The sequence below is a fragment of the Vanessa cardui genome, chromosome 22 (assembly GCF_905220365.1).
Source record: "Vanessa cardui chromosome 22, ilVanCard2.1, whole genome shotgun sequence".
Taxonomy (NCBI): domain Eukaryota; kingdom Metazoa; phylum Arthropoda; class Insecta; order Lepidoptera; family Nymphalidae; genus Vanessa; species Vanessa cardui.
Genome location: NC_061144.1, coordinates 11,758 through 24,897, shown reverse-complemented (window position 1 = coordinate 24,897; position 13,140 = coordinate 11,758). Strand labels below are relative to the sequence as shown.

The following is a 13,140-nucleotide window of genomic DNA, read 5'->3' as shown; positions in this document are numbered from 1 at the left end:
GATTTAAAAAAAAATAAATGAGTCTCTCGGCGCACGTGGCGTTGTACAGTAGCGACGGCATCAGACGGGCGAGGCTCCTCGCGCCTTGCTCATAGCGCGACTCTGTTCCTGCGCGAATTTTTCGAACTATGTAATTACCGATATTGTAAATAACATTCGAAAATGTCAACACTTGTTCCTTGTTTATATTTTTGTATGTATATATATATTCGTTTCGTGAAGGCGGCTGTGACATGAGAAGCGCATCTTGCTCGCTTAGATATTATATTATCGAAATTGATTTAGTATGAATGTTGCAAACGAGAACACGAGTTGTGTGTGGTATAATAGTACAACGCGCGAGCGAGGTGACGACGCATTCAATAGTATCTGTGATAGGAGCTATCTCGATCGCACGATGCCCGATTGTGTGTGTGTGTGTGTACACCTATATATAATTTCACATGTTACATCACAGTCCAGTAGACATCACCCGCCTGGCGCCGGCCGCGGACGGAAGCCTGCTCTCCTTGGAATAGATGTTCGCGCCTTGAGCGACTGCGAATTCTGCTTTTGTAAAGGCCGGCAACTACGGGCGCACAACCGGCACGCTAATAGCGGCCCCTCGCAATGTCAGTCGTGTCATGCTGAACCCTAAACTAACGCTCATCTTTAAAATAACAAATCCGATACAGTAACGCCGCTTCCGTACCTTCCGGGGAGGTTTCAGTAGAACATGACTAGCGTTGCGAGTTTAACTGACGATTATTAGCGTGTATTTTAAACTTTTCAACCCAATTTAAATAGCAATATTGGAGAGTCAAAGTAACGTAACTCTTGTAGATAAGTTGAAGATTTTTGATAAAATAACAATATTTTTTAAAGGTTTTTATTTAATAAGTACAAAATAGAAAAACGTGCAGCAGCTTTTGGCGTTTTGTTTAAATTGGATTGAAAGTGATCAGTGAGACGCACGGCGGCGGGACCCGCTTTGGTGCGCGTAGTTGCGGCCGCTAGCTCGGTAGCTCGGTAGCTCGGTAGCTCGGCAGCTCGGTAGCTCGGCAGCTCGGTAGCTCGGTGCGAGCGCTGTTAGGCGAATGCTCGTAATCTCTTAGTATAATTTAATGACGTAAGCGAAATATAAATGGTCCTGTAACGAATTGTACACATTTATAAGATTTTGGCTCAGTTGTAAGAGTTGTAAATATTCTTCTGCGTAATAATATACTCTTATGTAAAGAAATACTTGCATTTTATTTAATCAAACCTTCATTCAATAAAAATTATTTAAGAAAATGACGGTGTGGTTTCATACCGCCACCGCCCACAAACAACGAATGTCTCTTGTATCTACAGTCTAGTTCGCAATTCCTCCACATAATTATGTTCGAAACCCAATGAATTTGTATAGTATCGTTTGTAATTTAGTCCTCTGATAGTAACACACAGCTGTTGATCTTTATTAAAATTAAAGAATGCTTCAGCCTGATGACATCCAGTGAGCAGGTCAATCATACAGAGATGCCAAGGCTCACGGCTCCTCGCAGACATGTAGTCGTGGTAGGAAGGTGAACGAGCAACAACAGCTTTAAGGTCATTGCACTCTCGATATAAAATCTTAATCGTACAACATTAGTAGTAGTATTCGTGGCGTACGCCAAATAATGTCATTTTCACGTTGCGTTACATTACTATTTTCGTGTATATATTTCAAACTTTTTTTTAGTAAATTGTACATCTTCATATGACCTTGAAACATCTCTAGAGCCACAGCTCGAAAATACTAATTTTCACGCTAACACTAGCACCACAAGACTAACAGCAATTTTGGGCAAAAATGTGGGAAAACCCAGTGTAACATAACACTAACGCTGAGTGGCTCCTATAATCAGCAGTCACAAAACACACTACCGCAATGTATTTAAAATTTATTTCTGTAGAGACCTTAATTCCAATTATGAAGCGCCTTATTCCTGTTAACAAAGCAGGTTGTGCGTATATAATACGTTCATCCATTCATTCGGAGCTACACAGAGAGATCCCAAAATCCAGATTATTATCGACACCTTACTTGTCTCCAAACTATATACAAAATGACAGCAGAATTTATCGGGCACTTTATATATACATAGATCACCTTAACATACTAGCAGAGCAACACAAAGGATGCAGGATAATACACGGGTGTCAGCAACAATTTACAAAGAGAAACATTCACACATTGTAGATAGAATTTTAGATAGAATTGTGTGTGTAATATGTTCCAAACCTTCTGCTCAAAGAGAGAGGAGGCCTTTAACCCAGCAGTGGGAATTTACAGGCTGTTGTTGTTGTAGACAGAATTGAAGCTTTACAGAACAGTTGTCGAGCCGGCGCCTCAGCTGGGTGCATAACTCACCCAACTCACTGCAATACTATAAAAATTGGCTTTCATTATCCCAGTGATACTAAGCAAAATTGCCGATATGTACGTACGTTTCTAACGTAATCCAGGCTCGTAATTTCTTGTATTTGTTTAAGCTTAAATTAAACATTGTTTCGTAAACCAACTAACCAACATTGTAAAATGAGCTTGTGTTGTTTTCGAATGCTGAAAAGAACAAGAGCCTACAAAAAATACCGTAGCAAATTCTCGTATATAAATATTGCATTATAATTTTGTAATGATACTAATATGTTAAGGTGTTATTTTTCACTTAATGCTTGTAATGAAACATGACTTATTCGGGTTTTTCTTGTGAACACTAACGAGACAGTCATTCATAGCTAGGTAATTAATTATACAGTATTTTACGTGAAATGTTTCATATAGGTGCACCGCAGCTCTGCACCGCGCCGCAACATCTGAGGGTGTTGGACGAACTCGAACGAGGAAAACGCGCCGTGTGTGACAAAGGAAATAAAACTTCGCAGTGTAATTATAAGGAAACAACTCTCATTGGGTATTCTTGTTGCGTCTCCGTCTTATACACATTATACATACCACACATGTTTCTTTTAATCTGGTCATATAGGTAATATGAGGAATAAACTTCAAATATAAATAATTAATATTATAATTAATAAGTTGTAATCTAGAGATATTTAGTATAGGTCGGATAAACATTACATGACACAACATTTTGTAAAAAAGGTTTGGATCAAAAAAATTGTGATGGGAACTGATAACGTCTTATTTAATTTCATCATATTTTGTAAAAAAAATTCAAAGTAGAAATACTTTTTAAAAAATTCTTTTATATAAATGCTCTAAATAAAACAAAACTTTTCTCTACACAACATATATTTTCATCCTTTGTGGTTTGATACAATCACATTGTCATTGTATAGCAAAGCGTCAGAGAAAATATCTATCATTATTGGTATATTTGACGAAATGACTTTTCTAATCTTTGTTTTGAATTGCGCACCACCGACGCCGCGCGAGCTGACTGAGCGGGGTTTCCCAAAACGAAGCGTCCGTTTTCCTCAAACGTATTTATTAGACTCAGTACGTGTAGAAAAACTACATTTACTTATTTGAATTGTTGTTTTACTGGTTTCACTTACCTATATTGATATCTAATCAAATGTTTATGGTGCAAGTAGAGAGATGTAACTTCTGTTATCCGATTACAAGGGGTTAGTAACTTCTTTGTGCGACAATGTACCGATTACGGACTATGCTCTGGTATATATATTATATTTAAGACATAGTTGAGCAACCGAAAACTTTTCTTTTATTACGGATTATTGCTGAGAGCCAATTATATAAAACATACGTAACCCAAATTGTTTTGACTTGTGTATTAAATATTTATACATACATATATTTGTCTTCTAGATATTTCGTAGCCTTACAAACCTGGCACGTAAAATTTCCGTTGATAATATTTATAATCATTTCATGTATTATGTAACACAAATTCTCGAACGAAGACAGCATGTGTATGCAAAGTACAGAAGGTAGCGCGAAACTTGTTTATCGCAACTTGATATTTTTACACTGATGCGAATGCGAATTGCAATACACTGAGGTGTGTTTTTCCTTTCTTATCAACGACTCGTTTAACCTTTCGTGCAGTCTCGCTTTCGTTTCCCAGTGCAGGTTTGTTTTTAAATCGAAGTCAAAACTTCCATGTCCTGTTAAGTTCCAAGTTTTCAATCAAAACGAGTTTATACATCCTTTTATTGTAGGTTGAGCTTATTAGTAATTCTCAATGTTCGTGCGAATATAAAGCTTGGTGGTCGGCCTTTGTGCAAGCTCGTCTGGGTACCTAGGTACCACCCACTCATTAGATAATCTACGATCAAACAGCATTACTCAGTGTTGCTATTATTTTCTTTGAAGGGTAAGTGAGCCAGTGTAACTACAGGCGCGAGGGATATAATATCTTAGTTTCTGAGGTGGTAGCGCACTGACGATGCAATGAATGACTAATGTTTGTCACAGGGCCTTCGACTCCGGCCGGTAGTGACTAATTTCAATATTTACTTTATTTTTAATGTTTATTGAAAAAATTAAAACCTGGTGAACAAATCAAAAACTTTATATTTACTTACTCATGTAACTTACTGTTATTGTAGATTTTGTTGCAAAAATTTTAATAATTTGTTACAACATATTAGCTTAGTCAGGGGAAGAGAAATGGGGTGTATAATGTATATACCTACTAACTAACTAGACATAGCTACATACATAGATTAATAATAAAATCGTGTTACATACTGTAAGATAATACCTAACCCGAGTCGTAGAACACCCGCGGTCACCGTTATATATAAAGGGTTCTATTTAATTTTCCTGTCAGTAGCTTTTTGTCCGCAAGATGAAGACGTTGTTTAATATTTTGCTCCTTGTGGTGCTCGCGTGCTGTCACTCCCATCGCAACCACGATCACGATCACGACCACGGTCACGACCACGAGCACGACCACAACCATGACCACGACCACAGTCGCGACCACCACCATAGCCACAACCATGGCCACGGTCATGGATCTAATGAAGGTCAGTGTATTTAAGATAAGTTTAATAATTACAAACAATTCATCCATAGTTAATCATATTTTTATTAATTTTCATTAATAAAGCAAGTGAAATCGATAAGAGCCAAACTGAGTGATAACTAGCGCTTGATATATTCTTTTGTTTTGTTTTAATTATCTACTCCTAAATGATTACAATGCAGTTGTTATTGATGATCCGTAGTATATAAATAAACTTGTAGAACATAGTAGGTAGACAATCTTCGAAATATTAAACCACCCAACTTGTTTTCGTTTAATCTCAACTACAACTTAAAAACATCCTTCTTTTTTTTTCAAAATGTAATTATTTTGAATATTTAAAAACATCCGCTAATCTTTTAGAAATCCTGGCAGTTTAATACAATTTGATTACACAGTCTGCCCCCGCCCAGCGAGACGCGCGATGCGGGTCGGCCGGGTTCAAGGACGGCGATAATTTAAGCGAATTTACTCCGTAAACTAATGAGCAGATAAGAATAGCTTTCTATTGATAAGTTCAATATACGTACCTGTATGAATTTAGTAAATTCTTAAAGTAAGCAGATAGTCCATATTGCAACAGAATCGAATTATCTACCAGACATTGGTAGGTTCATTTAAAATTAGCGTAAAACAGAGGAAGCGATAACTTCCGCCGAGTTGAAGACGCTTTGAAATGAGCCGACCACTCGCTCACTCTACGCTCTACCCAAAATAAGTATTCAGTGGTTTTATACTCAGATTAAGTATTATCGAACAGAAGGCAGATGGAGCCTTTGTATTTAGATGTGATCCACGCGCCTTCGTCTCCGGGTGTCTATAGTCCGACTGATGGGTACAACTATTCTAAGTCAAACGGAATAATTTACAGTTTAGCTATATTCTATCAAGCGTCCGAGTATACTCGTATGTTATGAATGACATGTTTGAGCGTCGCTAATGTTATCAATTTAGAGATACGTAGACTATAATAGTCTATAATTTAATATAATAACTTTAATACAAATTCACTTTCTCCTTCTATTTATTTTTCCGCTAACTTCTATAGCACTCAACGGTTTTGATGTGATTTTCACTAAAAGAATGAGCGAACAAGGAAGGTTATTATATATGTTCTAGCTGTGCCCGCGACTTCGTCAGTTATTCAGTCAGTTCTAAAGTTGGTGTTGTAGCCTCAGTTACTCGTTATTACACCAGCTAACAGCCAGTGAAGGTCCCATTATAATCGGTCGGTCGGAACAAATAGAAAGACAGACAGATAAAAACTGTAAAATACGTTATTTTTGTATATGTAGATTGTACGTGTATACTTATTATACATTTAGTAAAAAGTGGTTATTTTAATATATTACTTATAACAGACAGTCCAATTTTGTTATATTTATTAAATTAAACAAATTATTAAACAAAATATTGTTCACATCTGTATTTAATTTATTATATCATTATATAACATGACAGATACAAAAACGTATAACGTAATAAGTAAATACACTTATTTAATGTTTCGATTATGATCGAAGACTCAGAAGCTCCCTTCATGAATTGCTTAGGATATAAGTAATACCTGGATAATATAGTAAAGAAACACATGACATTCAGTCGGGTCGCTAGTATTTAATATAATACAATGTTGTAATGTTGTAATATAGTAAAATATCTGTTTGTATTATATATTTTAAATTTTAAATGTTAAAAAAGAGTAACTACTGAGTTTCTTGCCGGTTCCTCTCGGTAGAATCTACTTTCCGAACCGGTGGTAGCTTCACTTAATTGTTAATTGACAATTCAAAAGTGCTTGTAAAAGCCCACTTGAATAAAGTATATTTTGATTTTGATTATTAAACAGCCCTTTTTACGCATTATTTATACACGGTACATATACATACTTACCAAAATAACCTTTTTATACAATTTTGTCAATCTGTCTGTCTGTTTGTTTCGGCTAATCTCTGGAACGGCTTGACTGATTTTGACAGTACTTTCAATGGCAGATAACTGATATAACAGGGAGTAACTTAGACTAAAATAATATATATTTTTTCGTTAGATTTAAAGGCGTACAAGGTCGAGGGCACAGCTAGTATTTCATAAATTAAAATCATCGTCGCGGATCTAAACGACACGTAAGGTGTTGTGTTCTTCAACAGGGCTTTGTCACCGGCCTTTTTGAACAAATGATGTTTCTGTTTGAAGCGGGCCCCGTCACTAGGAGCGCTTGGGGCGAGTTCCGCGGCGGATACAACGTGACGCGGCTCGGGCGGCGCTTCGAGACCTACCGCGGCATCCGCTACGCCGCGCCGCCCGTCGGGGAGCTGCGGTTCCAGGTGAGACAGCGATACGTGTGAATGTGATGAAGAGTCGTTGCTGTTAGAAGACGTAAACCTTAATACAAGTAAAGGGTATGCAGCTCCGGCCAGCGAGGGGGAATCAGCTCCATGCATTCTCCCTCCTTGAATTTCTTTAAAGCTTAAACCGACAACTTAAATAAGTTTTTAATGTTTATTAAGATAAACATTCAAATTACGAACCGGTGGTAGTTAAATTTTTTTTTATGGTATAGGTTGGCGGACGAGCATATGGGCCACCTCATGGTAAGTGGTCACCATCACCCTTAGACAATGAAGCTGTAAGAAATGTTAACTATTCCTTACATCGTCAATGTGCCGCCTTGCCTTAGCCTTGGGAACTAAGATGTTACGTCCGTTGTGCCTGTAGTTACACTGGTACGAAACTAAATATAGGTTATAAAAGTTGTAAAAGCTTATTTGAATAGAGTATATTACTATTAACGAATGCCAAATATACAATGTAACATACTTTTGTTTACGTTATATATGAATATATTTCACTCATTAGCCACCGAAACTAATAACGGCGTATAAGACTCCGGTGGATGCGAGCGAGGACGGCCCCGCGTGCCCCCTGCCGGCCCCGCCGGGCTACTTCGTGGACGAGGACTGCTTGACCATCAACGTTTACACCCCGCTTAAGGAGGACAGGTATTTGATCCCAAGTACCATTATATTCAGTGCGAGAATGTGTGTTGTTCTTAGGAGCAATTTACAATGTCATTTTACGACTTTGTATATCGATAGGAGCCGACGCAAATACGGTACGTATTCATACCTCTCAGTGATATATATACGCGCAAATATTCTCTATCTACGATACTCATTATTCACGCGCGTAAATTGTCTTGCTTTGCATCGGGATTACTGAACGTAATCGCTTTTAGCGATGACAAAAGGCGCTACGGCCATTACACGTATTTACAGCGACAGTTCAGTGATGTTACGAATGCAAAATGCCAGTTCTCAAGCTAGCTAAGTTAGATTAAATTGTAATACACATTGTATTTGCAGGAAGGAACCTCTGCCGGTGATATTTTTCATCCACGCGGGTGGATTTTACACCATGTCAGGAAGAAGCGATTTGGCGGGACCCCATTACCTCCTGGACAGAGATGTTGTTCTTGTCACCATCAACTACAGACTGGGCTCGCTCGGTAAATGTCTTCATACAATAATTTAGCTATAATAATTTAATTATAGATCTTGAAAGTTTTGTAAAACCAATTAACTATAACCATTTCTTTATTATTAATTCAACAATAATGATACTAATAGATTTACTGATATTGAATAATTAACTTTCAGGATTCTTGAGCACAGGAGATGAACTGGCGCCCGGTAACAACGGATTCAAAGACCAGGTTGCGGCGCTGCAGTGGGTGCAGCGCAACATCGCGGCGTTCGGCGGCGACCCCGCCAGCGTCACCCTCGCGGGCTGCAGCGCGGGCTCCTTCAGCGTCATGCTGCATATGATCTCCCCCATGTCGAAAGGTTGCCGTCTCAGCTCGACTCACGACACTCGATTAATTCCAAAGACAATTATCTAACAAATTTTACCATAGATATTAAATTTACAAGGAATTCGTTAAAGGTGACAAATGTTTTTGTTGCAATTTGTCAGGTCTGTTCCATAGAGGGATTTCCATGAGTGGCTCTCCCATCAATATCAAGCCCAGTCCGGATAACATGTACTCCCTGGCCGTGAAGCAGGCGGAGCTGTTGGGCTGCCCCACGACCAGCTCTAAGGCCATCGTGGACTGCTTGAAGACTAAGCCCTGGAAGGATCTTGGAAACTCACTACTCGGCTTCTATGTAAATGTTTTTTAGTATGGAATATCTGTCATTAAAAATATACTTATTTAATTCCTAAAAAAAACTGTTGTAAATATTGCGCCAATTAACGCGCATATTTCATAAGAACAATGCAATTATTGTTATTATAGAGTTACAACTGCCAGCTATTAACCCCAATAAGCGCGATACTCATAAATTGTAATTTGTACAGGAATTTGGCTTCGATCCAGTGGGAATATGGATGCCAGTCGTAGAAAAGGATTTCGGACAGGAGCGGTTCTTACCCATCGATCCCGTTAAGGCTATCAAGGAAGGAAAAATGCACGCTGTTCCTTACATCATCAGTCAGACTCGAGACGAGTTCTTCTGGATGGCCTACAGTTCGTACTCGTATATATATGTTTTGAATTGTCTTCATAATCACATCGATATCCACCATTTAACTATTCGTGTGCTGCCGAGAAAAACCTTTAACAAAATCACTTGTTGCTCTCTATTACCTTTTTCTTGTTCCTTATACTATGAAGTTTGTCTTAATTACTCGTACAATTCACAGCGGCGCTGCGAAACCAAACCCTGTTGGACCGAATGAACTCCGAGTGGGATACCATCGCGCCCATCTCCTTCTTGTTGCCGCGCGACGCCGGCACGGCGGGCGTGACCCGCGCCCTGCGCACCCACTACCTGCACGACAGGCCGCTGCGGAACGACGAGGAGAGCGCTAAGAACCTGGGTCTCCTGTACCAGGACTCGATCGAGAGTTTCCCTGTTCACAGGTATACATTCAATCATTTTGTCGTTCTTTTCAAGAAATGACGACTAGATTGATTACAGTTGTGTAAATTATTATAATTTTGTTCAACTGTTTAAATCAATTGCACAAACTTTAATTGTTAAAACGTTATATTATACGTAATCAGAGAAATATAAGTTATTATAATATATTGTATACTATTAGTGGTGTCCACTGCTTCGGTTGGTGAGTACTATATGTAATCTATTAAAATACTCAGATTGGTGAACTTAATGTGCCGGCACTCGCCTCAGCCCGTGTGGTACTACGAGTTCGCGTACGTCGGCAACCACAGCCACTACGAGGACCCAGTCACCATGAAACCGGAAGGTAGTTATACTCGTTTGAAACTAATAATATAAATTAGAGGTAAAATATTATGGAAAAATATTACTTGGTGGTAGGGCTTTGTGCAAGCCCGTCTGGGTAGGTACCACCCACTTATCAGTTATTCTACCGCCAAACAACAGTACTCAGTATTGTTGTGTTCCGGTCTGAAGGGTGAGTGAGCCAGTGTAACTACAGGCACAAGGGACATAACATCTTAGTTCCCAAGGTTGGTGGCACATTGGCGATGTAAGGAATAGTTAATAATTCTTACAGCGTTAATGTCTATGGGCGATGATGACCACTTACCATCAGGTGGCCCATATGCTCGTCCGCCAACCTATACCATAAATAAAATGCACTTTGTATAGTCAGATTCGAGTACATTAAAATGTTTTAAATGCATGTAATAACGGAATGAGCTCGTGCAGGCGCGGCGCACCACGACGACCTGATCTACCTGTTCACGCTGAGCTACCGCTTCCCAGCCGTGGGAGCGGCCGGCGGCGACGCGCGCCTCGTCGACAGGATGACGGCGCTGTGGCACAACTTCGCCAAGCACGGGTGAGGACTGCGCTAGTTACGTTTGAAACTATCTTTCAAATTTTTGCAATATACGTTATTCACTAATTTATGTGAACCAATAAGCTGTTTAACCGCACAACAACAACAAACAACAACAGCCTGTAAATTATAAAATTATAAATAAACACTGCTGGGCTAAAGGCCTTCTCTCCCTTTGAGGAGAAGGTTTGGAACATATTCCACCACGCTGTTCCAATGCGGGTTGGTGGAATACACATGTGGCACAATTTCTATGAACTTTGTCACATGCAGGTTTCCTCACGATGTTTTCCTTCACCATTGAGCACGAGATGAATTATAAAGACCAATTAAGCACATAAATCAGCGGTGCTCGCCTGGGTTTGAACCCGCAATCATCGGTTAAGATGCACGCGTTCTAACCACTGGGCCATCTCGACTCCGCACAGATACTCCGAAATGTTAGTCGTCGGGACTAAAGCTTAAAAATGTGATTTTTTATTCTCTAATTTCAGTGACCCTAACTATGGAGACCTGCCTGAGTTGGAGGGAGTTAAGTGGCCGCGCGTGCTCCCCGACAACCGGCAATACTTGCGCATCGACAGCGATCTCAGCGTGCACAAAAACCTGAAGGAAGACAGACTCAAATTCTGGGAAGAACTTTATCCTCTAGCTTATTAAGATAATATGTTTTCTTCTCTTGGTACTTTTAGATGGTTACATACGTATTTGTTCTAAGCATGTTTTGTTATTGTCTGATTATTATTGTCAAATAATTGATATTTATGGTTAAAGAAATAAAATAAAAATTTTAAATAGCACCTGTAGTTTGACTGAAATCTACTAAAAACCTTCAATTTTTTACTGATTTACGCGTTCACTCCGCTGGAATTTCCGATAGCGGTAAAAACTTAGTAATTTTAGTAAGAAAATTTAAAATTTCCTAATGTTTTTAAATGTGTTTAAATGGAAATCAACACGAGTCCAGTTTTGTCATCTTTTGACTCCGAGCACCAATTAAAAACATGATATTTTTTTTTTTTTTGTATGGCATAGGTGGCAAACGAGCAGGAGGCTCACCTGATGGAAAGTGACTACCACCGCCCATGGACATCTGCAACACCAGGAGGCTTGCAGGTGCGTTGCCGGCCTTTGAGAAAGGAGTAGGCTCTTTTCTTGAAGGTTCCCATGTCGTATCGGTTCGGAAAAACCGCCGGCGAAAGCTGGTTCCACAAAGTGGTTGTGCGAGGCAGAAAATGTCTAAGAAATCGCGCTGTTGTGGATTTTCGGACATCAAGATGGTGCGGGTGAAACTTAGAATTTTGACGAGATGTCCGAAGGTGAAATTCAGCAGCCGGGATTAATCCGAACAATTCCTCGGAACATTCCCCGTGAAAAATTCGGTAGAAGATGCAGAGTGATCCGACATCTCTACGCAAAGCCAAAGGATCAAGGAGATCGGAAAGGGCTTGATCGTCGATAACTCGAGCCGCTCTACGTTGGATGCGGTCAAATGGAAGGAGCTGGTACTGGGGAGCACCCGCCCAGAGGTGAGAGCAGTACTCCATGTGAGGCCGAATTTGCGCCTTGTAAAGTTTTAGGCGATGGGCCGACGTGAAATACTGTCTCGCCTTGCTGAGCACGCCCAGCTTTTTTGAAGCCAATTTGGCTTTGCCTTCCAATTGACCGCGGAACTGAACGAGGCTCGAAATATCAACGCCAAGTATTCCGATACTACCTGTAGCGGCTATCGGAATGTTCTCAAATCGTGGAGATACGACAAATGGCGTTTTTTTAGCGGTTAACGCGCAAACTTGCGTCTTTTTGGGGTTGAAATGGACTAGATTTAGCCGGCCCCAATTCGAGACTTCGTTTAATGAAGACTCGATTTCAGACACAAGTTTGTTCCGGTTCTCTTCGACGTTTTCCCGAGAAATATTAGCGCGGCCGGTGTATAAGGTGTCAACGGTACTGTCGTCTGCATAGCAATGAATGTTCCCGATTTGCAACAAATCATTGATATGCAGAAGAAACAGAGTGGGTGATAGAACGCAGCCTTGTGGAACACCAGCATTGACGAATTTTAAGTCAGAGCATGCACCGTCGACAACGACCTTGATGCTCCGATCTGCCAAAAAGCTGGTAATCCAATTGCATAATTTCCCGGGAAGCCCATAGGAAGGAAGCTTCGAAAGAAGCGCTTTGTGCCATACGCGATCGAAGGCCTTCGCTATGTCCAAGCTGGCTGCTAATGCCTCCCCCTTGCTCTCAACTGCTTCAGCCCACCTATGAGTAAGGTAAACTAGAAGATCACCGGCTGAGCGACCCCGACGGAAACCGTACTGGCGGTCACTAATCAGCT

General features: G+C 40.0%; 1 protein-coding gene across 1 annotated transcript; it reads left to right on the top strand.

Annotated features, from left to right (window-relative positions):
• Positions 1-4,749: 4,749 nt before the first annotated feature.
• On the top strand, positions 4,750-11,599 carry LOC124539387 (esterase E4-like). The gene is made up of 11 exons (XM_047116775.1): positions 4,750-4,968; positions 7,164-7,294; positions 7,827-7,969; positions 8,333-8,475; positions 8,627-8,812; positions 8,943-9,133; positions 9,327-9,495; positions 9,672-9,891; positions 10,129-10,238; positions 10,667-10,799; positions 11,294-11,599. The coding sequence occupies exons 1-11, from the start codon at positions 4,788-4,790 to the stop codon at positions 11,457-11,459; spliced, it is 1,773 nt and encodes a 590-aa protein (XP_046972731.1). The 5' UTR covers positions 4,750-4,787; the 3' UTR covers positions 11,460-11,599.
• Positions 11,600-13,140: the final 1,541 nt, after the last annotated feature.